Raw genomic sequence first — 25,457 nt, 5'->3', positions numbered from 1 at the left:
GGAAGATCCCACATGCCACGGAGCAACTGAGCCCATGTGCCACAACTACTGAGCCTACGCTCTAGAGCCCGCGAGCCACAACTACTGAAGTCCACATGCCTAGAGCCTGAGCTCTGCAACAAGAGAAGCCACCGCAATGAGAAGCCCGAGCACCGCAATGAAGAGTATCCCCTGCTCGCTGCTCCTAGAGAAAGCCCACGGGCAGCAACGAAGACCCAACAACGAAGACCCAATGCAGCCAAAAATAAATAAATAAATTTATTTAAGAAGAAAAAAAAAAGGTAAGCATAGGGACTTCCCTAGTGGTCCAGTGGTTAAGACTGCACTCCCAATGCAGGGGGCCAGGGTTGGACCCCTGGTCAGGGAACTACAACCCGCCTGCTGCAACTAAGACCCGGTGCAGCCAAATAAATAAATAAATTCTTTTTTTTTAAAGGTAAGCATAAACTCTAGTTAATTCTATGCATGTTGAAGTGTTCAGACGTGAAATGAACTGTTGTCTGCAACTTTGAAATGAATAACAAAAAAATGGATTGACGCTCGGTGCTTTGTGGCCACCTAGAGGGGTGGGATAGGGAGAGTGGGAGGGAGACGCAAGAGGGAGGAGATATGGAGATATATGTATATGTATAGCTGATTCGCTTTGTTATAAAGCAGAAACTAACACACATTGTAAAGCAATTATACTCCAATAAAGATGTTTTAAAAAATGGATTGATGAATGGGGAGATGGATAGATGGTTAGATGTGTTAAAACAAATACAGCAAAATATTAATTGTAGAATCTTGGTGGTAGGTATATGGTGTTCACTGTGAAAGTCTTTCTATCTTTCTGTATATGTTGGAATATTTTCAGAATAAAATGTTTGGGGTACCAGGGGCTGAGAGGAGAGAGGAATGGGGAGTTGTCTAATGGTTGTCTAACCATTGTCTAATGGGTACAAAGTTTCTGTTTCGGAATAATGAAACTTTTCTAGAAATAGAGGTGATGGTTATACAACATTTGAATGTACTTAATGGCAATGAATTGTACACATAAAAATAGTCAACGTGGTAAATTTTACGTTATGTATATTTTACAATTTAAAGAACCTTGGGGGCTTCCCTGGTGGCGCAGTGGTTGAGGGTCCGCCTGCCGATGCAGGAGACGCGGGTTCGTGCCCTGGTCCGGGAGGATCCCACATGCCGCGGAGCGGCTGGGCCCGTGAGCCATGGCCGCTGAGCCTGCGCGTCTGGAGCCTGTGCTCCGCAACGGGAGAGGTCACAACAGTGAGAGGCCCGCGTACCGGGAAAAAAAAAAAACTTGAGGGAATTCCCTGGCGGTCCAGGGGTTAGGACTCGGGGTTTTCACTGCGGGGGGCGGGTTTCGATCCCTGGTCGGGAGCTAACATCCCGCAAGCCGAGTGACGAGGCCAAAAAAAAAAAAAAAAAAAAAAATTGAAAGCCAAAAGAAAGAAAATGTTAGGGGAAAATTCATGTGGAAGCCTCCATGCTTTCTCTAGAACTGGTCTGGGGTACTGCACAGAGAGAAGGGAGAAGGTAGCCGACAGTGTGAGTGTGCTAGGCCCACTGAGCAGAGGGTAGTGGAAAGAGAGAACACAGGCTTTGGAAATAAACAGACATGGGTTCATAATCCCAGCTTTCGCTTTCTAGCTTATGATTGTATTTGTTTCTTATTGCTATAGCTGCTGTAACAAATTATCACATATTTAGTGGATTAAAACAACACAAATTTATTATCTTACAGTTCTGGAGGCCTAAAATGTGTCTCACTAGACTAAAATCAAGAGCTGTGTTCCTTCTGGAGAATCTAGAGGGGGATACCCACTTCCTCACCTTTTCCAGCTTCTAGAAACCTCCTGTATTCTATGGCTTGTCTCATGGCCCTTTCTTCTCTTTTCTAGGCCAGCAGTAACATCTTCAAATCAATCTTTCTCTCTCTGTCTGTCTCTCCCTCTTACACACACACACACACACACACACACACTTCTGCTTCCTCCTCATCACATCTCCTTCTCTGACTCTCTAGCCTCCCTTGTAAGAATCCTAGTTGGGCCTACCCAGACAACCCAGGGTAATCTCCCCATCTCAAGATCCTTAATTTATCACATCTGCAAAGTCCCTTTTGCCATGTAAGGTAACATATTCACAAAAGGAATCTGGGGATTAGGATGCAGACATCTTTGCAGTTTGCGGGGGGTGGGGGCGGGGGGGGTCATTATTCTGCCTACCACAGTGACATTAAAAATTTTCCTGTGCCACTAGTACTCATATGTCAAGACAACACTTAAGAGGAAAAATATTTCTCATGATTTTTTCCTAACAGTCTTATTGAGATATAATTCACATACCATACAATTTAAAGCAAATAATTTAATGCTTTTTAGTATAGTCACAGAGTTGTGCAATCATCACATCTTCATCTTTCTCCATTTTTAAATATGAGGAAACAAAGGCTTGAGACATTAAGGAAACTTGCTTAGAGTAACATCTGACTGGCAGGCCTGGGGCAATGCACTGGCTGTCAGGAGCTGAGATTCCAGTCCAGGGCTGGACTCCCTTCACCAAGTTAGACCAGTCACCTGGGAGCAGTGTGGTGTAGCAGTTAAACTAGCAGGCTTAGACTTGGGTTCAAGGCTTTGTTTTGCTATCTACAAGCTATGTGACATCTGGTAAAACTTCTTGGAGCCTTGGTTTCCTCATTTGAAAAATGGGGGCAATTCAATAAATGAGCAGGCTGACTCACCTGTAAGATGCCTTCTAGCTATGTCATTCCAAGATGTAATGAGGAAGGAAAAAGATAATTAAAAATGAATTCCCTAAGCATTCAGTTCAATGAGAGGGATGCGGATTCCCGAAGACAGCGGCCCACACACTTCCCTTGTACTCTCTGAGCACCTGGCCACAGGTCTCAAGAGTTCCTCACTGACGGGTCTCAGACACATGGGAAAGACAAATGCGTAAAATGATGGTTACAGAGACAGATAAGCGTGTAAAGAGCTGTTGGGGGCGGGGTGGGCAGCGACAGCAGTAGGCCATGGGTGTGTGTGTGTGTGTGTGTGTGTGTGTGTGTGTGTGTCCGCGCGCGCGCGCGCGAGGGTTTGGGGGGGTCTGCCCAGAAATGGGCAAAGGTCCAGTGAGTGTAAACAGAGATGAGAGGGATCAGAGGCAGCTCTTCCGCAAGGCCAAGTTCAGCCTTAGTGCGAGGGCTAGAGAGGAGGGAGTGCGCGTTGGAGGTATGGTTCTGAAAATAAACCTTCAAAGACGCGATTGGTGACACAACACCACGCGCGGCCCCCCTGCAGTCCCCGCCTCCTCCCACCACACCCACTAGTCCGCGCGACTTGGTATGCTCCGCCACCACAATAAGCCTCCTTCCTCCGGCGTGCTATTGGTACAGCCCAAGCCCCGCGAGTTGAAACCCAAAGAAAGACACTCTCGTTGTCACGCCCGGTGTCTCTGATTGGCTGGAAAATTTAAAGATCCGGCCGGTGATAGGGTGATTCTCTACACCCAGTATTTGAAAGTTTCTAGTGTCCCTACTTTTGACTGCATGCCGACTTTGTTCAGCTTGTTCGCCCGAGTGCTGGCGCAAGTGAGTGTTCACCCGATCCTAGAGGTGGGAGGCAGAGCGCCTGCCTCTTCAAGGGGTCCCTGCCGGGAGGGTGCGTACGAGTGGGTCAGACGGTGGGTGAACGGAAAGCCGGACGCCAGGGTCCCTCCGCGATTTCCCTAGCCAAATATTTTCTACCCCATCCCACCTTGGAGATGGGAAGCGCCGGGGCTTCAGAATCACACAAGCCCTGACTCCCACCAGCCGTTGTGGCCTCTCTCAGCCTGTTTTCCACTTCTGTACACGGGGAATAGTGAGACCTGCTTGGCTGCATATAAACCAGTGAACGTACCTGGAAGACAGAAGGCACTGATTACATGTCAGTCCCCTGCTTACCTCCACACGTCCCCTGCTTCCTGGGGGGGGAGACTCAGGATTCTCGTGCCCGCCCTGGGTCTCTTGGAAGCAGGCTTCTTTTCTGCTCAGGGGATCCCTTCTGTGGCCCTTGTCGGACAGCCGAGGTTCCCCAACCCTGGGTGTACTCGACGCCGCCCATCCGCCGCTCTGGAAATTATTGTGTAGGAGAGTAATTTCTAAGAGAATTTCCGGTTCGCCCCAGGACCCTTTTACCTTCTCCGTGAACTCTTTGTGTTACCAGTGACAGCCCCGGGACCCTTTGTGGCCATGACCCGGCTCTCCGTCCTGACCTCTATACCACCTGTGATGACCCCTGCGCTCCGGTCTTTTTGCAGACCTGCAGAGTTGGTGGCGATGCTGTCGGGCACCCAGGCAGTGGCAGCGGAATGCGCGGACGCGGAGCTGCGGTGCCGTGTTGCTGTGGAGGAGTTGAGCCCGGGCGGGCAGCCGCGAAGGCGCCAGGCCCTGCGCACCGCGGAGCTGAGACTGGGTCGTAACGAGCGCCGCGAGTTGATGCTGAGGCTGCAGGCGCCCGGGCCCGCGGGGCGGCCGCGGTGCTTTCCCCTGCGCGCCGCGCGCCTCTTCACGCGCTTCGCCGCGTCCGGGCGCAGCACTCTGCGGCTTCCCGCCGACGGCGCTCCCCGGACCGGCGCGGTGCAGCTGCTGCTCTCCGACTGCCCCCCTGACCGCCTGCGCCGCTTCCTGCGCACTCTGCGCCTCAAGCTGGCCGCGGCCCCGGGTCCCGGGCCGGCCTCCGCCCGCACGCAGCTGCTTGGCCCGCGGCCCCGCGACTTCGTCACCATCAGCCCGGTGCAGCCCGAGGAACTGCGGCGCGCGGCGGCCACCTGGGTCACGGACTCCACGCCGGTGAAGCAGCCCACGGAGTCCCGGTCCGGGGCCAAGCCCGGCACCGTGAGGACAGGAAAGGGGGGACGCCTTGGGGAGTGGGTGTGCCACTGAGACGGAAGAGACCGAGAAAGCCCAAGTGTGGGGGGAAGATGGTGGAGGTATTCAGATGGCTACTGGTTATCTCAGACGAGATGCTCATCAGACTTATGAGAATGACAGGAATATGGGAATTGTGCATGTTTCTCATGGTGCAATCCCTGAGACTGAGTAAGGAGACTAGGAAAAGGGGGCCAAGGTCACATTAAAAGAGAAAGCAGAGAAGGTGCTTCAGAAGAAAAGTGGGAACTTGGTCGCCCTGGAGGAGGAGAGGAGGTTTTGGAGAGAACGAAGCGGTCAGCTGTGTAGGGGCAGCCAACAGGTCCAATCAGATAGGGGGACAAAGTCTGGTGGGTCTGACAGTGTTCGGGAACTGGAACAAATGGATCACAGACCACAGAGGTTTGAGACAAGCTGGTGAGAAGAAGGAGATGCGGCAAGAAGGCGCCCTGGCTAGGCAGGGTTTTGCTTGGGTGTTTTGAGGCAAGAGAGACACATCTGTGACAGGAAGGGTAGTGAGAAGGAAGGATGGGTAAGAGAACCAGGAGAGTTAGGGAACCCAGGGGAGAAAGCTGAAGGAGAATCTGGACCTGCACACTGGGGTCTTCAGGGCACCAGGAGTCAGTGGAGATCCAGCCTCGGTCCCTTCCTCAAGGAGAGACCTGGACCCCTGTGGTTACTGGCAAGATCTCCAGGTGAACCGAGGCTGCCCAAGGGCTCCAAGGAGAGAAGCCAGCAGAGACACAAAGGGCTACCAGGCCAAGAAGGGAGGGGGCAATGCCTAGGGAATGTGGGGAGGCCCTGAGACAGCCCTATCCCCCCAGGAAGTCCCAAGGTGGCCCCTGCCTGTGAAGAAGCTGAGCTTGCCCCGCACCAAACCAGAGCTTTCCAGGGAACAGGCTGCTGTGCTGAGGGTTGTCCTGAAAGGCCAGAGCATTTTCTTCACTGGGAGTGCAGGTAGTGGGGGGCAGAGTGGGTGTGGGGAGAACAGTGGTGTGCTAGGATGGAGGAGAAGTGGCCCTGACTTTGCCTTCTGCCCAGGGACGGGGAAGTCTTATCTGCTGAAGCGTATCCTGGGCTCACTGCCTCCCACAGGCACTGTGGCCACTGCCAGCACTGGGGTGGCAGCCTGCCACATCGGGGGTACTACCCTCCATGCCTTTGCAGGTAAGTGAGAGCCTCTGGGACTTAAGCTGGGAGCAAGCCAGGCAGGTGGGAAGAGAGGAGAGGTCAGGGTTGAGACAGGGCTGGGATCTCAGCCCAGGCTGAATAGTGTCACTCACAGGCATTGGCTCGGGTCAGGCTCCCCTGGCCCAGTGTGTGGCCCTGGCCCAGCGGCCAGGCGTGCGGCAGGGCTGGCTGAACTGCCAGCGGCTAGTCATTGATGAGATCTCCATGGTGGAAGCGGACCTATTTGATAAGCTGGAGGCCGTGGCCAGGTCAGTATGGGCAGTGAGGACTGGGTTCTGGTGGTCTTCCATGTGGAACTCGCTCACCCCAGCGCCTAAAGCACCACATGCTCCTCTCCAGAGCTGTCCGGCAGCAGAACAAGCCATTTGGAGGGATCCAGCTCATCATCTGTGGGGACTTCCTGCAGCTGCCGCCTGTAACAAAGGGATCCCAGCCCCCGCAGTTCTGCTTCCAGGTAGCACTCACCCTCTGGCCCTAACCCCCATAGGGGTCTGCTCTGCTCCCTGACGCCCCATCTTGCCCCCACCAGGCCAAGAGCTGGAGGAGATGTGTCCCAGTGACCCTGGAGCTGACTGAGGTGTGGAGGCAGACAGACAAGACCTTCATCTCTCTGCTGCAAGCTGTGCGGCTGGGCAGGTGGGCCCCGCTGAATAGAGAAGGGGCCATGGGATGCGGATCCAAGCGTGGGTCAGAGAGGAGCACAGGAACCCAGAGAAGGGAGAGAAATGCTTCATGGCCCCATTGGGGATGGTCACTCTGTGAGCACTGGGGCCCAGCCTCCCCCAGGGTTGGGTCCCTATCATCCAGCACAGGGCCTGGCACAGAGTACATCTCAGGGAATTATGGGCAGATGGAGACACAAGAGTTATTCAGAGATGTTAACACTCCCATTTTACAGATGCAGAAACTGGGGTTCAAAGAGGTGAAGTGACTTGTCCAAAGTCATGGCTAGTAAGTGGCTGAGCTAGGATTTGAACTCAGGTCTGACTCTAAAACCCAAGTTCCTTCTACTCTTTGAGCCTGTGCGGCCACTTGGTGGGGGAGAGGAGGTTGCAGACATGATCCCACCCCAGCTAGGACAAAAGGTTGAAATGCTACAGGTACTCTAACTTGGGAGTGGAAAGGAGGCCAGGACGGCAGAAGATATGGACCGCAGCTGGGTCTTGGGACCCAGGTCAGATTGGGATGGGATGAAGGAAGCAGGTGGTGGTGGTGAGGGGCTTTCTATGCCTGGGGACAGGAGGCAGGTAGGAAGGTGCACAGCATACACCAGCAAGTGTGGGGGACAAGAGAAAGGCTGAGTGGCAGAACAGTGAGAGGTGTTTCCAACTTCTTCCCCCTCCTCTCACTTGAGTTGCTGCAGCACCCAGACTTCCCTGGAGGAAGGCTTGAAGTGGGGAAAATAGAAACACAGGCTAGATTTTTTTTTTCCCCTAAGGCAGCAGGCAAGGGGCTAGAAAATTGTAGCTTGGAGACCAATCTGATTACAGGGTACCAGTATTACAGGGTATCAACATCAGAGCCTCACCTCAGTCTCTAAATCTGTGGCCTATGCTCACTCCTCATATCTAACTTCCTCAGGGGAGCGGCTAGCTCCAACCTGGGGGCAGACACAGGGAAGGGTGCCTGCCCATGATCACAGCCAAGCACCACCCCCGTGCTCATTCTCCATGTCTGGGGTCCACGTGAGGAAGGAACAAGTTGGCCAGCTTGGGGAACCAGCAAATCTTGCCCTGGTGCCCCATCCAGTCCCCAAGCCTGGTCCACGGCCTGCTGCATGGGCCGTATCACCCACGTGCCCCGCCTTCCCTGGTGTTCAGGTAGGCTCTGCCCTGATAGCCTGGCCTCTGCAGGTGCTCAGATGAGGTCACCCGCCAGCTCCGGGCCACGGCTGCCCACAGGGTGGGGCGAGATGGGATTGTGGCCACGAGGCTCTGCACCCACCAGGATGATGTGGCCCTTACTAACGAGAGGCAGCTGCAGAAACTACCAGGTGAGCAGGGAGCTGGGGCTGGGCCAGACCAGCTGGGAGAGGCCATCAGGCAGGCATGGCCCCCCAGGCAGCCTGGGCCCTTGGTGTCATTTAGATATCTCAGATATCTCGGTCCCAGCCCCTGTGACCATAAAGTCCCTTACATTTGCAGATGTAATTGTGTCTTTGAGAGATGTGACCTTTCCTGGGTCAAAGTCATTCAGCCAATAAACACTAAAAATGAGACTTGAACCCAGGCCTCTGATTCCAAAGCCCAGCTAGGTTTGAGCTGTGCTCACTACCTCTCTCCATGCCCTGGTCTAATGTGTTTTTTCGGAAATTGAGCCACAAGTCAGTGACTTGTAATCTGTTTGCCCAACTCTCTTTTCCCAGGTGAGGTACACAGCTTTGAGGCCATGGACAGTGACCCTGAGCAAGCCCGGACCCTGGATACCCAATGTCCCGTTAGCCGGCTCCTTCAGCTAAAGCTGGGGGCTCAGGTGAGTGGGAAGCAGGGCCTAGACCCTGTGAGCATCGGCCTCCCTGATCCTAGCCCCTCTGCACGGGCTGCTCCACAGCCAGAGGGCCCAGATGTGACCATAGCAAACTTCTTCCCTCCTGTTCCCAGTCACCTTCCTGCTTTCCATTTTCCACTGCCCTCCTCTTCCTCCACCTGAAGCTCCAGGCAGTGTTGCTTTAGACAAATCCTTTTCCTTTGCTGAAGCTGGGTTTCCCCATCTCTAAATTCAGAGTAAAATACCTACCGCACTCAGTTGTCTTCTGTAGTGTCGCCTCTACTGTGAGCATCCTCCTTCCTTCCACAATGGTGCGGGTGGGATCCTTTTCTCAGGTTCCAAAGGGCACCTAGGGGGAAATGCAGGCACAGTGGTTGGAAGAGGGCTATCCCTCAAGATTGAGGTCCATACACATTCCCTCTAATAGACATGGTCATTGTGCCCTGTCACCTTATTGTTCTTTACCCCCTCCTTCTGAGGCAAACTGAGCAAATGTCATTCCCCTTTGGCACAAGGGGAAACTGAGACCTAAGGAAATAAAGCAGTTTGTCGCAGGGGCCCCAGCAGACTCAGTGCCCCTCCGTGACAGACCCCAGCCTCAGAGATCTGCCGAAGCGACCCCTGGAGCTGAGGCCAGGCGTAGGGATGCCCTGCTGTCCATGCCTCCAGTTTTCCTTCTCTCGCAGGTGATGCTGGTGAAGAACTTGGCAGTGTCTCGGGGCCTGGTAAATGGTGCCCGAGGGGTAGTAGTTGGGTTTGAAGCCGAGGGGAGAGGTAAGTGATAGGGGAGCAGTCCTACTGCTCGGGTTTGCAGCAGGGCCCTGGGGTTAGTGTGCAGAGGAAAAGGCTAGCATGGAAAGGTGAGGCCTGTCCTCACCTTGGAGCCCTGGAGCGGGACTGAAAGGTGGGACTTCTCCACGCCTCCCTCAGGGCTGCCCCAGGTGCGGTTCCTGTGTGGAGTCACCGAGGTCATCCGTGCAGACCGCTGGATGGTGCAGGCCACTGGGGGCCGGCTTCTCAGCCGGCAGCAGCTGCCCCTCCAGCTGGCCTGGGCCATATCCATCCACAAGAGCCAGGTGAGTGTGGGGACGGGGGCAGGATAGGCCTGGGGCATGTTGAAGGGCGGGGGGGTCTTAGAGGCTTTGTGAGGGTTGAACTTGCCCTGGATGGAAAGTTCCAGACCAGCTGTAGAATAAACCTTTCGTTAGTGCATTTCCCATCCCACTTCCTCTCTCTTTCCTAGACACATACACTTCCCCTCTGTCATCTCGGGCCCTGCCATTTTCTGAGCCACTATTGGATATGTTAATTTTAACATATTACGACAACTGTGGGAGGTATAGTTGTAATAATTGTTCTTGTTTTACAGAAGAGGAAACCAAGGCTCAGGGAGGTTAAGTAACTTGTCCAAGGTCACACAGCTAGTGCCCTGCAGAGCCAAGATTCATTTCTATGCCTGTCTGACCCAGACCTGAGCTCTTGCCTTTCACCCTTATCCCTCTACTCTTATCTTGGATCTGTATTTCCTGGACACCCCCCTACTCAGACACCCATCATCCTGTCTCTCTGACTCAGAATCTCTGGACTGGGCAAGGAGATCAGGGGCAATAGCTGGGCTGGTGGAGGTGGGGTCAGGTTCCTGGGCACAAGTGAATTCAGCCTGAGCTGGCTCCAGCCCTGTCCCTCCATCCCCCAGGGCATGTCCCTGGATTGCGTGGAGATCTCTCTGGGCCGTGTGTTTGCCAGCGGCCAGGCCTATGTGGCCCTTTCCCGGGCCCGCAGCCTGCAGGGCCTATGTGTGTTGGACTTTGACCCCATGGTGATTCGCTGTGACCCCCGTGTGCTGAGCTTCTATGCTACCCTGCGGCAGGACAGGGGCCTCAGCCTGGTAAGAGGGAGTCACCCAATGGTGGGCCATGTGGCCGTGGGCAGCCTGGGAGCTAGGACAGAGGGAAGGCCAAAGGACCATGGGGAGGGGGTGGCAGAGCCTCCTCTGGCTCCGTTGGCAGCAGGGCCGAGAGGAAGGAGATGCTGGCCCCCAGGCTACGACCCGGGGGTGGCACAAGCCCATGACTGGGTTTCTCTGGCTCTGATATAGGAGTCCCCAGATGACGATGAGGCAGCCTCAGACCAGGAGAATGTGGACCCGAACCTTTGATCTGCAAAGAGAGGACAAAGGGTGCTCTCCCCCTCTTCCTGCTCCCTGGTGGGCCAGGCCCCAGGGGATACCTGGGGGAGGGTAGTGAATGTCCCTTTCTCCCTTCATCAGGGGCTCTCAGTCTCCTGGCAGGGCTCAGGAGAGAGTGCTTCCCATCCATTTGCCAGCTGTGCCTCAGTTTTTCCCCTTGCCCGGGGTGAGCTGCTTCCGGGGTCAGGAGTCGGCAATGGGCCTGCAGCGGTAGCTGGTGTTATAGGACAGAGCTCTCTGCGAGGGGCTGGCCACAGGGCCACACGGTTGTGAATGCCGCTCTCTTTAGGCTGCAGAGAGGAGAGGTGGCAGGTCCTCCAGGAGCAGGAACAGGCTGTAGGGGTCCTGGCAGGGGACTCAGGTCCCAAGCAGAGAAGGGAACCTTGCTGGGGGCGGGGGGATCTTCACAGCTAGACCCAGCCCAGCACAAGCCAGGGCAAACACCCTCCTGAGCCTAACCTGAGAACATGCACTGCGAACTGTGTGTCTGTATCTTACGCTGCTCTTTTGGTGAAGAAGTCGTGTGTAGGAGTATTGAAATGGATGTTCTCAGACTGTATTTATTTTGGACAAATAAACCTGTGAACTGTGTGAGGACTGTGAGTTGAGTCTTATGGTCCCTTTAAGAACCCCTACGTGGGGCACTGGCTGACCCTTTCCGGGGTGCTACCCCTACCCCACCCCGCATACCTGGTCACACAGAGGTGTCTGTTAACGCCTTGATGGCTGAGCTCAGAGCACCCTTATATGAGCTTTTGTTAGTATCACTGGTTATTTGGCAAAGCTGAGTTACCTGAGGTTGGTGACTCATAGCGAATTGCCGTCACCCAACAGTCTGACAAGGACACACTAGAGAATTCACACGATGGGAAATGGGCCTGTCACAATGTCCAAATGCCGGGGGCCTCGGTTGAAACTTTCTCATTTTGTGCCTTACTGGGGCTCCAGCTTGGATGTTCTGACCATCATAGCTTCAGCTGATATGTAAATTGCTCAGGGGCCCTCATAGGCTGGCAAAGACTATTAAGGTTCACTGCTTATGAGTGAAAAGGTTATCAGTTCTGGCTGATAAATACAGGTTATAGTGGAAGCGTGCAGTGGCAGCTCTAGAGAGCAACGGTTAGTTAAATGTAAAATTGCCAATGGTGGGAGAGCTTAAGAAGGCGGAAACCATGCTGGTTGCTAGGGGATATGAAATCTCGGGTGCTTGAAGGTGTTTGTCTTTGTCTCCCAAAAGCCAGCAGGGGCTCCAGCACACAAAGCTTGGGTGCTCAGGGAGTGTCTGCTTAAATGGGGGCTCAGTGCCATGGTGTTTCAGAGGGGCTACAGGGCCTCAGACATTCACGGTGGGCTTCGTGGAGGAGGCACAGCCTGTGGAGAATTTGACTGATGGTTATAGACTGGGGAGAGACCTGGCTTTCCATCCTGGTTTTACCACTCACCAGCTGTGCAACTTTAGGCATGTTACACAACCACTCTGAGAGGGTGTCCTTACCTATAAAGTGCAGGTGGTAACTGACATCCACATAGGTTTGTTGGGAGAAAGGCCAGCCACATGGCAGGAGGTCAATCAGTAGCTGTTATTAACATTTATGGGACTTCCCTGGTGGCGCAGTGGTTTAGAATCCGCCTGCCAATGCAGGGGACACGGGTTCGAGCCCTGGTCCAGGAAGATCCCACATGCCGCGGAGCAACTAAGCCCGTGCGCCACGACTACTGAGCCCACGTGCCGCAACTACTGAAGCCTGCGCGCCTAGAGCCTGTGCTCTACAACAAGAGAAGCCACTGCAATGAGAACCCCGCGCACCACAACGAAGAGTAGCCCCCGCTCGCCGCAACTAGAGAAAGCCCACGTGCAGCAACGAAGACCCAACGCAGCCAAAATAAATAAATGAAATTTATGATGACTAATGGTTATCATCACCGTGGTGTCCGTAGAGCACAGTCCTGCCTGTTCCTACACTGGCTCCTTTGGCAAACAAGATGTGGGGCCTTAAAGGGGTGCCAGCCAGGCCCCCTGGATGACCCCTGCCTGCCTTGCACTTGCCACCACCCTTCCTGACCCTGAGGAATCAACTGTTTTTCTGTGGCATGAACCCTTTCCTCTGCCCCAAATACAAGACAGTCTTAGGAGAAGCCAAGCCCATCAGGGTGACCCCACACACACAAGTGGGCAACCATGGGGGCTTTTAAATGCGGTACCATTCAAGGATCAGGGTGTTCCCAAGTCAAGATAACTTGAGCGGGAAAGGAAGGTGGCAGAACAGAAGCCTAGCGCAAAGAACTGATATGAAGCCCAGAAACCCAGGCTTGGGAACCAGTGGGAACCAGGGAGGCTAGTCACTGAAGGTGGAGCTGGGAGCAGCTGGCCAGGAGGACCTCTGCGACCACCCCTGGACAGCGAGCACAGCCACCAGGGAAGGAGTCCTGAGCTACACAGGTGGGCATGTCTCTGGTTGAGCTTGGTCTCCTGCAGAGCCTGCAGCCACTGACAAGAGGCTGAATATGCTCTCAGGGTGCAAGAAGGACCAGGGCTTCTGCCCAGAGATGAATCTCCCATCATCCTCCAGAGCCAGGCTCTTGAAGATGTCTTGGAGATGCAGTTATTTCTTCTGTACACTCTCCTGGGACTCTCCTCTCTGACCCCGCCCCTCAACTTACACTGCTGAGGCATCCCCACCACCTCCAGCCCCTTTCCCTTCCGCAGGGACTGATTTCAGCTTTCCCTGCTCTCAGATGAACTCACCCTGCTTAAAGATGTCTTCCTCATGAGACCGACTGGGCACCAGAAAGTCCTGTCCTTAGCAATCCTCTCTCAAGGTGTGGATGCTCTCCTGAAGGCCCCTGGAGGAGGGCAAACATGTTCATAGGAGGGGGAGCTCCAGACATCCCTGCCCCTCAGGCCAGATCATGAGAGTAGACTGCCTCATGAGGGAGGTGTGCAAGGAACCTCCCAGTTCTTTATTTTCTTGGCATCTCATTTAATCTAACTTTAAACCTGAATCCCTGGGGGGTGTAGGGAAACCCCTATCTCAGTCAGGATTGGGGGCTCCCCACCCTCAGGGTCATGCAGGCAGGAGTAGGCCTCATAGGAGCAGGCCTCTCAGCTCCAGGGCCTCGTGGTAGCTGCTGACACCCGCAGTGACCAGCATCCACAGGCCATAACTCTGCCCAGGCCCGGGGGCAGGGTGGGGGAGGGCATTCCCAGAGCCATAACCTCTCTGGGGGCCTCACACCATGCCCTCTGGAACCCTGCATCTCCCTGTGGTACTCCCAGGGGACCCTCTGATCACTGGACCCTCCCCTGTCTTGGAGACCTTCCTCTCTGATTCTCCTTACCCCCAACGTAATCCCCTCAAGGAAGTGGACCTAGGATGCAAAAGCCAGGAAACACTGTGTCCTCAGATAGCTTCCAGATTTGAGACAAAGAAGCCTGGTGACCCCACTTAGAATCTGGGGGCGGGGTGGAGGGATAAGGACCGACAGAACCAAGAAAACATCCTCAGTAATATCCTGTCACACTGGGATAAAGGAGACCTCCTGCCCGTCTTGTGCGTTCATTTATTCATTCATTCATTTCACAAATATTTATCCAGGTGCTGGCTAGACACTGGAGACCCCACAGTAGCAAGAGACCTGGCTTAGATGTCTTTGTGCACCAAAGCACTGAGCACAATTACTTTAGAAAGGAGACACTTCATAAAATGTTTGATATTTAAAGAATTCAGGGACAGTGCCATCCCCTGAGAGGTGGGGATTTTTACTCCCATTTTGCAGAGGAGGTAGCTGAGGCCTGGGGAGCTAGGCAGTGGCAGAGCTGGAACTGGAACCCTGTGCACTCCACTTGGTGTTCACAGAGCTGTCCAAAGGGAGTAAGAGGTGGGGCTGAGACAGAGGGACTGGTGGAGGGCCCACCTTCACCCTACCCTCAGTCGGAGGCATGGGGAGGGTTTAGCGAGGCATGAGCTGCTCCTTTCTGAGATCCTGGCACAGTTTGCTCACCCCTACAGGGCCAATGGTGGTGCTCAGACCGCTGCATCCCAGAGTAGTGGGCCTCCTGCTCCCCAAGCACCACACACCAGACACCACTAGGTGGCGCCAAGTTGTCAGTCGGTCTCTGCCCAGAGACCTGTCGGGTCCTCTGTCTTCCAGTCTCTGTGCCTGGGTGGGCCACCTCAGGAGCTGGGGCGGCCAGTAGGCATAGGGAAGCTTCTTTGTTGAGAAGCTAGTACCAGGTATCTGTTGACTGTCTCATGGTTTGAGTTCATTAGCCCCCTTGTTTTTCCACAATAACCCCAAGAGGAGAGTGGGACATTATCCCCACCTTATGGGGAAATGAAACTAATCCCCTGTAAGGTTAGGTGACTTGGCCAAGGTCACACTGCAGGCTGGGTCTGGAACCCAAGTCCCAGGGTCCTGGGATATTTGCAAGGTCAGCAGAGGGCACTGAAGCCAGATACTGGCTCCACAACTTGCTGTGTAACCTTGGACATGCTGCCTAAAACCTCAGCCCAAATTTCATCATTAGCCATGGAGTTAGGACAGGTAAAGAGCTGGGGTGGGGACAGGCATGTGGTAAACCCTCATGGTTAGTTCCTATTGGCCTTTATTGCACTTACCTGAAGAGGCCACCCTGCAACCCTCCTCATCTCTCCCTCCCCCTGTCCCCCAGCCTCTAGGGTGGCCAGAGAATAACAAAGAGAATTAGCAGGAGCCCAGAGTAAACTCTCTTTCAGTCTTCCCTCCTGGAGGACCCAGGCTGTGCCCAGCCTCTAAGGGGAAGGGGAGAATGAGGTCTTGTCCCCTCTCCTTCCCAAAACAAACTTGAGTCCCAGCCCTGGTCGGTGACTATGTGTATCATAACTGCCCCTCTTCTTGCCTCTGTCCACCTTCTTATCTGAGCATCTTTGATGACTCTATGAGGGGGATCTTTAGACCTAGTTTACAGAGGAGGCTCACAGAAGGTGGGCAGCTCAAGGTCACAGGGCTGTAAATGGCAGAGCCAGGATGGCACCCAGGTGTCTGAAGCCTCACCTTGGTGTTCAGGACCTTTGCAAAAAGGAGGAAGCAGGCGCTGCTTCCTTTCCCCTAGCTTTGTTCCTGAAACCCCACACTCAAGACTCCATTTCTTTAGGATTCCAAGAGCATCACCTGCTGAGACATAAATGGCTGGGAGGGGATGAGATGGAAGGGGAGGGGCTTGGTAGGAGACCCTGAATGGGGCAGTGAACCCGGGTGCCAGACTAGCCCTGCGGGGAGGAGGCTGATAGTCAGCCCACCTTCCACTCCTTGGACTCCCACCACCTCCAGCTCCCTCCTGCAGCCTCGCAGCCTCCCGGCAGATGCCCGCGCCAGGGGTGCCCCCTCACTCCCCTCCCCCAGCTGGTGTTGGGTTCAGTAAGCAGAGCCCCAGCTCACCTGGGAAGGTGTCGAGTGAGGAGGGCATCCAGTTACAAGCTGGGGCTGGGAGGGCAAGCAGGGGCAACCCAGGGGCAGGAGCCAAAGGCCTGGGACCTGGTGGTGGGGGTAGGTGTCAGGGGGAGGCCTCAGGACCTACCCCCCAACCCTGCAGGGGCCTCCTCCCTGCTGCTGGAGGCCCCAGCTCCTGGGGATTGAAGCAGAAAGACCATGGCATCCTCCTCAGATGCCACCTGGCAACTAGCACACCCGTCAGCTAGGCCTCAGTTTCCCCATCCTCAGAATGGGGGTAGGGTGAGAATAAGCCCCGTGTAACCGATCCACCACAGCCCAGGACTAATCTGGGTAAACTGTGAAGGGCTGTGCACACCCTTAGGGAGGGTGTTCTCTCTGTTCAGCTCCAGTCCTTTCTCTCCAACACCCAGGGTGGCCTCCTCCCCCGCCCTGCACCCTGGGCCCTGGCACTGCACTCCATGCCTATTTAAGGCAAATCTCCTGATCTCCTTTTAAATAACATTCACTCCTTGTTGTGGAACAGACAAGCAGGGCCTGAGCTTAGAAAAAGGGGAGGGAGTTGCAAATATCCCATCAGAGAGTGGGGGGAACGCGGTGGTGAAGCAGGTTTGGGAGGGTCCTTGCACTCCCTACCCCAGCCTCCCATTTGGTCCCCTCACTGCACAGGCCCTGGATTGGCTCCAACCCCTTTAGAGGGACTGGGGCACTCCCAGAAGGCTTCCTGTAGCCCCAGGGACTGTGGTGGTGTGGGAGACTGAGGAATAATGCCACTCCCAAGGCCTGGGGGGTGGCGTGCTTGGGTGAAGAAGTGGCATTTGACCAGCAAGGGGAGTGGGAGGGTCTGGGGTAAGACTGACATCTGATCTCACAGCCTGCCAGTAAGGATGAAACAACTGCTATTCCCTTCTAGAATCAGAGGCTCAGAGAGGCCAAGAGACCAGCCCAGGGCCACACAACTAGTGAGTGGAAAGGTCTGAAATCTAGGCCTCGCTCTGCTCCAAATTTATGCTTTCTGCCCCTCCATGCCAGGTCTCCTTGTGTCTGGGGCTGTATGTGACACCAGACAGTGACTCATCAGGGACCAGGCATCATTCAAAGTCCCCCACACGGGACTTCCCTGGTGGCACAGTGGTCCGGAATCCACCTACCAATGCAGGGGACATGCGTTCGAGCCCTGGTCCGGGAAGATCCCACATGCCACGGAGCAACTAAGCCCGTGCGCCACAACTACTGAGCCTGCGCTGTAGAGCCCGTGAGCCACAACTACTGATACCCGTGTGCCTAGAGCCCGTGCTCCACAACAAGAGAAGCCACTGCAATGAGAAGCCCGCGCACCGCAACGAAGAGTAGCCCCTGCTCACCGCAACTAGAGAAAGACCGCGTGCAGCAACGAAGACTCAACGCAGCCAAAAATAAATAAATAAAAAATAAATTTAAAAAAACGAAAACAAAAACCAAGTCCCCCCCACACTCTTCCTGCCTGCATAGCTCTCAGGCAGGGACCCTGACTCCTTTGCTTCTGCCTCCCTCTTCTTTTCTCCAGGCCAACCACACCTCTCCTTCCCCTCCTCCCAGGTTCCTGGCCCAGGCATCCCCCTGCTTCTGGCCTGGCCCCCGGATTAGCTCACCTTAACTTGGTCACGTACTCAGAAACTTACAGCCAGAAAGTGGCATGTCCCACACTCCTCCGAAGGAGTGAAGCAGCGAGGCTAGGCTCCTTCTCACTGCAGGACCCCCCGCAGGGCCCTTCCCAGACACTCTGTTCTTCCCCCTTGAGGCCCGGAGGCCCTCCCTCTCCCGCTTCCTTCTCTTCCTCTTTCCCCCAGGTGTCCTGGCCGCCTAATCCCCCTGTGGTCCTCACATGACGGAGACGCCCTCTTTGGGGTTCAAAAGGAGAGGGTCAGGGATCCTTTACAGATCATGTTGCCTCCCCAGGCATGTAAGCCCCAAGAGGCCAGCCCCACCCGCGTGTCAGTGTCATGCTGGACTAGGGGGTGGGGGACCAGAGTGAGGAAGAAGCCCTAGCCTTGTCTTCCTCTGGGCACATAGAGCAGATAGGGGCCAATGCGGTCAGCTGGTCCAATGGCCTCATTTCACAGATGAGCAACTGTGGCCCAGGGAAGAGGAGGAGAGGCCCCGGGGGCTCACAGTGAGACAGAAGCTGAGCTGGGTCTTACTGGGACCCCTGGTAACCTCAGGTGGGGCTTGATCCCAGGGGAAGAAGGGTCAATTATAGGAGGAAACTCGGCTCAGTGTTTAATCGGGGTGGGGTGTCCTTGAACTTTTCAGGGTCTTTCTAGCTTGGTTCTACCTTTTACCTCTTGTTTGCCCTTGCACAATCCCCTTTCCCTCTTTGGGCCTCAGTTTTCTTGTGTAAAACAAGTGGGTTGGGTAGATGGTCTTTAAGATCCCTTACTGTTTACATCTTCTGCACCTCCCATCAGCCCAGCCCCATCGCCCAGGCCTTTCCAGCTCTCGCCCAGGCCCAGGTCTGCCTCATAGCCCCTCAAAATTGCTCCAACAGGGAATTCCCTGTGGTTGGGACTCGGCACTTCCACGGCAGGGGGTGCGGGTTCGATCCCTAGTCGGGGAACTAAGATCCCACATGCTGTGCGGCACAGCCAAAAAAAAAAACATTGCTCCAACAGCCTCTATACTGTCTCTAGCCTCCGCTCTCGTCCCCTGCAATAAGCTGCCCCAGACATTGCCCAGGTAACCTACTGATGCTTAGGAATCTCTCATGGCCCTCCACGGTCTCCCTAAGAGTAATCCAACTCATCACCTGGCATTCAGCACATCCCACCCGCAGCCTTGGACCCTGGGCTCAGTTTCTTCATCTACCAAGCACTAACGACCCCTCACTTAGGGACTGTGGTGTAGACACATAGTGGGGCACAGGCCAGGAGCCCAGGAAAGGTGGGATGGCCTGAGTGGCACTCAGGGCTTCTCTGTGCTGAAAAGGCTGCCCATCCCACCCCCACTCCTTCATCCAAATTGGTGAGGTGCTCCAAGGCTGATTCAAGCTCCATCCCCTCCTAGAGAGGCCAGGCCCCCTGGGTGGCCCCATCAGAGTGACCTTGCCCATGTGGAGCTCCCACGGGCCAGATTCACTCGCCTGCCTGTATCTGCAGCTCCTGCCATCCTGTGGGGAAGGTACAACTGGCCGCTCCTGGAGAACCAGCTGGCAGGCACTTGCTGAGTGAACCCTTGGGTCTGTGGGTTCCTGCCCAAACCCCTCTCCTTCCCCCAGGGAGGTGTTTTTTTTTTTTTTTTTTTTTTTTTTGCGGTACGCGGGTCTCTCACTGTTGTGGCCTCTCCCGTTGCGGAGCACAGGCTCCGGGCGCGCAGGCTCAGCGGCCATGGCTCACGGGCCCAGCCGCTCCGCGGCACGTGGGATCTTCCCGGACCGGGCACGAACTCGTGTCCCCTGCATCGGCAAGCGGACTCTCAACCACTGCGCCACCAGGGAAGCCCCAGGGCGGTGTTTTTAACATGGGATTTTCTTTGACTCTCAGAGACTTCCTCACTCCCAGCTCCACAAGCTCATAGCTGGGCCTCGGGGCAGACTCTCAGCTGGAGGTTTTAGACCCTGTCTTGCCCTGATCCAGTGACTGGCCAAATGGACTCTCAGAAGCCTTCCCCAAAGGCCCAGGAAGGAGTAGCTGGCAGGAAATACCACTTATTAGAAGAGAATGCTAAGGGAAGAGAAGCCAGGACCTAGAAGCTTGGAGACCTCCCACCCTGGGTTTGAACACTGCTTCAGCCACTTACTAGTTTCAGGGTCTTGGGAAAATTACCTAATGTCTCTGAGCCTCAGTTTCCTCATTGGGAAGTAATAACAACTATTTCATCCTATGATGAGAGAATTAGATGATGCACGCAAAGTGCTGAGCTCACGGCCTGACACCTCGTAAATGCTCGAAAAATGGTAGCTATAATCCTTATTGAGGACAGATGGATCAAGGCCCCCAGCTGAGGGGGTGCAGGCTGTTGGTTGTTCAGCCAGAGGTAGGCAGCTGGTTAGTAGCGAGAATACAAACACAAAGTCCCAAGCCTGGCGCTAAGCAGTCTATATACATCATCTCATTTAAACAGTCCCTTCCTCTCTCAAAAGTAGGGGAAATTTCCTAAGGCTCAGTGAGTACTTGTAGAAGGTCTGCAGTTTACAAAGTACTGCTTACTTTATAGAGCCGACCTCTCATCCTGTGAGCATTCTAATAGTTGTCAACGGTCACACGACTAGATCTGGGACTAGAACCAGGGCACGGCTCCATCTTTCCCCAGAGGCTGGTGGCAGACACTCTGAGGGGTTTGGTGAGGCCTGAAATCCCCACCCAGGGCCTAGGGTGGGACAGGGGCTTTGAAGACAACAGTGTCATGTCTGGCTCCTGCCCAGCATCTGGTTCTGTGCTGGGCGGAGACCTGGGTCTGCAACTCATCAGCCCCACCTGTCAGCCCTCCCAGGCAGGCACGTGGGGCCTTCGGTTATCACTAAGGAGAGCGCGGCTGAGGGGGGCCTCAGTTCAGGGGCCTGGTCTCCCTTCCTTGCTGGGCACCTTCAGGCAGGGAGCTGTGTTCCCACCGGCCAAGCACCTCCAAGTTGACTGGGCTCTGTTATATGACAGGTACCCTGAAATATGCAGAGACCGCACTCATTCAATAAATATTTATTGAACACTGACAGTGTGCCTGGCCCTGAGCTGGCTGTGGGGTATTGGACAAAAATTCCCGCCTACATTCTAGTAAAAGAAGCTGTAAAGGAAAGCATAAGTGTGGTGGAAATAAAAGAGAGCAATTCGCTTTACACAGGTTAGTCTGAGAAGGCCTTTGAGCTGAGGGAGGGAAGTACAGCTAGAAAGAGCATTCTGGACAGAGAAGAGGGCCCAGGCAAAGGCCCTGAGACAGGAAAATTTGGAGTGTCTGGAGATGAGCAAGCCTGCTGTGAGGTGGGCACACAGCGAGCTTGCCCTCAGTAAATGCCAGTTGAACAAATCAACCAAAGATCATAAGGATTTCTGCATCCAGCTGAGACGGAGTAACAGGGACTGGATTTACATCCCCACCTAAGACAACTAAGATACCCCGCAAAATATGTGCAACGGTGGTTCTCAAGACATCGGGTGCCAGACAGGGAAAAATAGTGACTTCTGGGAGTGAGGACACAAATGAGGTGAGCCCTAGAAATGCCCCACCTCACCGCCTGAAGAAAGTTTCCAGACCAGAGCGCAGCGAGAGGAAGGCAGGTGAAGCCTGGCAGCCTCCCCACACTGAGAAGACACTGAAAAGCTGGGAGTACGGAACACGAGGCAGAGAACCAAAAGGGCAAGAGCTGCACACAGAGAACTCTAGAGCTCTACACAGGGTACCTCTGCAGTCATTCTGCTCAGTGCATGCTTGTGAGGAAACCACCAGAAAGCACGGTGTGCACCACCCAAAAGGATGAGAGAGGATAATCCTTGGAGCTCACAGAGAGCTGCGAATAGCGCTGGTTCCCACAAACCAGAGTAGAAACCACACAATTAACGGGACACTGAGTAGAGCCAGCGTCAGAAGAAGTTTTGGCTCGAAGTGGGAAAAAACTAGACACTGCTCTGGCCCCCTCTAACAAAAGTAAGATCTGAAAGGACCAAACTGTTTTCAAGTAACTTTTGCACGCCAGGACAAAGCTCAAGGACATTTATAAGAATACACACACACAGGGCTTCCCTGGTGGCACAGTGGTTGGGGGTCCGCCTGCCGGTGCAGGGGGCGCGGGTTCGTGCCCCAGTCTGGGAGGATCCTGCGTGCCGCGGAGTGGCTGGGCCCGTGGGCCATGGCCACTGAGCCTGCGCGTCTGGAGCCTGTGCTCTGCGCGTGGGGGCTGGGGGGTGGGGGGTGGCGGCAGCAGTGAGGGGCCCGCGAACCGCAAAAAAAAAAAAAAAAAGAATACACACACACACAAATCCAGCAATTGATAAAATAAAATTCTTAATGCCTGGCAACCAATAAAAATTAGCAGGTAAAAAAGAAACAGGAAAATATGACTCATAATGAAAAGAAAAACCAATCAATTGAAACCTACCTAGAAATTACCCAGATGATAGAGTTATTACAGACTTTTTTTTTTTTTTTTTTTTGGCTGCACAGCATGCAGGATCTTAGTTCCCCAACCAGGGAGCAAACCCATTCTCCCTACAGTGGAAGCACAGAGTCTTAACCACTGGATCGCCAGGGAAGTCCCTATCACAGACATTAAAACAGTTATTCTAACTATATTCCATATGTTCAAGAAGATAAAGAAAAGACTGACCATGTTAAATAGAGATATAGAAGGTATTTTTTAAAAGACCCAAGTTGAAATTATGAAAACTATAATGTCTGAGATAAAAATACACTAGATGGATTAATAGAACACTAGACATGGCAGAAGATTAGTGAATTTTAATACATAGTAATAGAAACTATCCAAAATAAAACACCTAGAGAAAAAAGACTAATAATAATAACATGGCATCAGTGAGCTGTGAGATGACGTCAAGCGACCTAATATTTCTATATATGTAACCTGAGGGAAGAAGACAGGAAAAAATATTTGAAGGAAAAAATTAACTGAAACATTTCTAAATTTGATAAAAACGATAAATCCATAGATCTAAGATAATTAACCCCAAGCACTATAAACATAAAGAAACTATACCAAGCCCTCTGGTCTTCCCCATCCAACAGAAAGCACAAGAGAGACCAAGATTGAACCTGGGCCCTCGGCAGTGAAAGCACAGAGTCCTAACCACTGAACCACCAGGGAATTCCCAAGACAGCTGATTCTTCTTGTGCAGTGCCAGCCGTGTCACTGAGACATGATGGTGAAGGCTGGAGTAAACGAATGCAGCTGTATTGGGTGCCTGGTCACCAGGACTACTTTTTTTTTTTTTTAATAAATTAATTAATTTATTTATTTTTGGCTGCTTTGGGTCTTTGTTCCTGTGTGTGGGCTTTCTCTAGTTGTGGCGAGCGCGGCCTTCTCTTGTTGCAGAGCATGGGCTCCAGGCGCTCGGGCTTCAGTAGTTGTGGCTCACGGGCTTAGCTGCTCCTTGGCATGTGGGATCTTCCCGGACCAGGGCTTGAACCTGTGTCCCCTGCATTAGCAGGCGGATTCCCAACCACTAAGCCACCAGGGGAGTCCCACCAGGACTACTTTTAACTCTGGCAAAGTAGATAATGTCTCCATCAATGACCCCTTCATTGACCTCAACTACATGGTCAACATGTTCCAGTATGATTCCACCCATGGCAAATTCAATGGCAGAAAGATGAGAATGGGAAGCTTGTCATCAATGGAAGGCTCATCTCCATCTTTCAGGAGTAAGATCCCACCAACATCAAATAGGATGATACTGGTGCCAAATATGTTGTGGAGTCCACTGGTGTCTTCATTATCATGGAGAGGGCTGGGGCTCATTTTAAGGGTGGAGCCAGAAGGGTCATCATTTCTGCTCCTTCTGCTGATGCCCCCATGTATGTCATGGGCATGAACCATGAGACATATGACAACTCACTCAAGATTGTCAGCAATGCCTACTGCATCACCAATTGCTTGCCCCCGCTCCCCTCAGCCAACATCATTCATGACAACTTTGGTATCATGGAGGGACTCACACCCACAGTCTATGCCATCACTGCCCCCCAGAAGACAGTGGATAGCTCCTCTGGGAAGTTGTGGTGTGATGGTCATGGGGCTGCCCAGCACATTATCCCAGCTTCTACTGGTGCTGCCAAGGCTGTAGGCAAGGTCATCCCTGAGCTGAATGGGAAGCTCACTGGCGTGGCCTCTCATGTCCCCACCCACAGTGTGTTGGTTCTGGATCTGACCTCCATTTGGAGAAAGTTGCCAAATATGATGACATCAAGAAGGTGGTAAAGCAGGTATCAAAGGGTCGGTTAAGGGCATCCTGGGCTACATTAAGGACCAGATTGTCTCCTGAGTCTTTAACAGTGACACCCACTCTTCCACCTTTGATGCTAGGGCTGGCACTGCTCTCAATGACCACTTTATCAAGCTCATTTTCTGGTATGACAATGAATCTGACTATAGCAACAGGGTGATGAACCTTATGGTCCACATGGCCTCCAAGGAGTAAGAGTCCCTGGACCATCAGCCCTACTAAGAACGCGAGAGGAAGAGAGAGGTCCTCAGCTGCTGGGGAGTCCTTGCCTCAACTCAGTCTCCCAAGACTCTGAGAATCTCTCGTTCTTGACAGTTTCCAAGAACAAGAAACTGTGACCCCATCACAGTTGGGGCTCTCCCAAGCCCTACTTTGGAGGACCCCTATTTTGTCATGTACCATCAATAAAGTACTCTCTACTCAGCCAAGAAAAAAAAAAGAAAAGAAAAAGGAAAAAAAAACCTATACCAAAGTATATCAAAATTGTTTTTAAAAAGTGATAAGGAGAATTCGCAACCTTTCTGTGGTTTGGGGTTGCTGTCTGCCTCATAAAGCAAAGTAGAGGGCTTGTCTTCTGGGAAGACAAAAGTCGTCTTTTCCTCTGAAAAAGGCTCTTACATAGTTGGCTTTGGCATCTTCCAGGAATAGGAGGGCAGGGATGGAGGCCTCATGAGTCTGGGATTTCAGTTGGGATAGAGAGAGAAGACAGTGGTTATAACCAGAAAGTCAGAGTTGGGTGTCATTACCTCCAGAACTCATCACTATTAACTCAGCCTGGACTTCATAAGTCATAGAAGTGGATTCCTTAATAAAATACTAGTTTCCAAAAAAAAAAAAAAAAAAAGTGATAAAGAGAAAGACTTAAAAGCAGCCTAAGAAAAAAAGACACACTACATACAAACAGACAAAAATAAGGATAGCAGATTTTTTTTTGTCAGAAACAATGCAAATGTACCTGTTATACCTGGGTTAATACTTCTGGGAAAGTTGAAACTCAGTTACGTAACAGTATTGAGCAAACTTGACTTAAGAAGATGACTCTTTCAATAGGGTCTTTCTTTGACTTATTTGATTCTGATTGGTTTGGGTCTTGGGGACCATGGCTTCAAAGTACACTCCAAACACTGGGAATTCTCCTGCTTATAGTTATCATAAAAATCCCCCTCGTGCATTATATTCTCTCAAAAGCTTTGAAATGCGTGTTCACAGCTGTTAAACGTCAAGCAAATGATCTTCCTAAGACTGGGATGTCAGAAAAGGAACAAGGAGAATGACCACTTTAAGGATTAGGAAACTGGAACCATGACCTGTGAATGTCACA

At 53.1% G+C, this 25,457-nt stretch overlaps 1 protein-coding gene and 1 pseudogene across 5 annotated transcripts; both read left to right on the top strand.

The window, feature by feature from the left end:
* Nucleotides 1-3,540: 3,540 nt before the first annotated feature.
* PIF1 (PIF1 5'-to-3' DNA helicase) lies at nt 3,541-11,482 on the top strand. 5 transcript variants are annotated; one of them, XM_067750277.1, is made up of 12 exons: nt 4,261-4,882; nt 5,740-5,872; nt 5,957-6,082; nt 6,201-6,354; nt 6,446-6,560; nt 6,636-6,742; nt 7,960-8,099; nt 8,472-8,578; nt 9,280-9,367; nt 9,524-9,669; nt 10,290-10,481; nt 10,692-11,482. In XM_067750277.1, the coding sequence occupies exons 1-12, from the start codon at nt 4,277-4,279 to the stop codon at nt 10,749-10,751; spliced, it is 1,974 nt and encodes a 657-aa protein (XP_067606378.1). In that variant the 5' UTR covers nt 4,261-4,276; the 3' UTR covers nt 10,752-11,482. The 5 variants fall into 5 exon arrangements, with proteins under 5 accessions (XP_067606352.1, XP_067606342.1, XP_067606362.1 ...); XM_067750251.1 differs by adding an exon at nt 3,541-3,595 and having other exon boundaries at nt 4,306-4,882; nt 5,740-6,082; nt 10,290-11,482; XM_067750261.1 differs by having other exon boundaries at nt 4,256-4,882; nt 10,290-11,482.
* An 11,900-nt stretch (nt 11,483-23,382) lies between these two features.
* On the top strand, nt 23,383-24,423 carry LOC137231912 (glyceraldehyde-3-phosphate dehydrogenase-like; annotated as a pseudogene).
* The last annotated feature ends 1,034 nt before the right edge of the window (nt 24,424-25,457 follow it).

Source organism: Pseudorca crassidens, chromosome 1 (assembly GCF_039906515.1).
Source record: "Pseudorca crassidens isolate mPseCra1 chromosome 1, mPseCra1.hap1, whole genome shotgun sequence".
NCBI classification, from domain to species: Eukaryota; Metazoa; Chordata; class Mammalia; order Artiodactyla; family Delphinidae; genus Pseudorca; species Pseudorca crassidens.
This window is presented reverse-complemented; position numbering and strand designations above follow the sequence as displayed.

What these genes read in the sequence shown, in the direction of transcription:
- PIF1 (XM_067750241.1), top strand. Translation starts at nt 4,277, where the DNA reads ATGACCCCTGCGCTCCGGTCTTTTTGCAGACCTGCAGAGTTGGTGGCG. An exon ending in TACCCTCCATGCCTTTGCAG is followed by an intron (nt 6,083 to 6,200) that starts GTAAGTGAGAGC and finishes TGTCACTCACAG; the next exon opens with GCATTGGCTCGGGTCAGGCT. An exon ending in CAAGCTGTGCGGCTGGGCAG is followed by an intron (nt 6,743 to 7,959) that starts GTGGGCCCCGCT and finishes TGGCCTCTGCAG; the next exon opens with GTGCTCAGATGAGGTCACCC.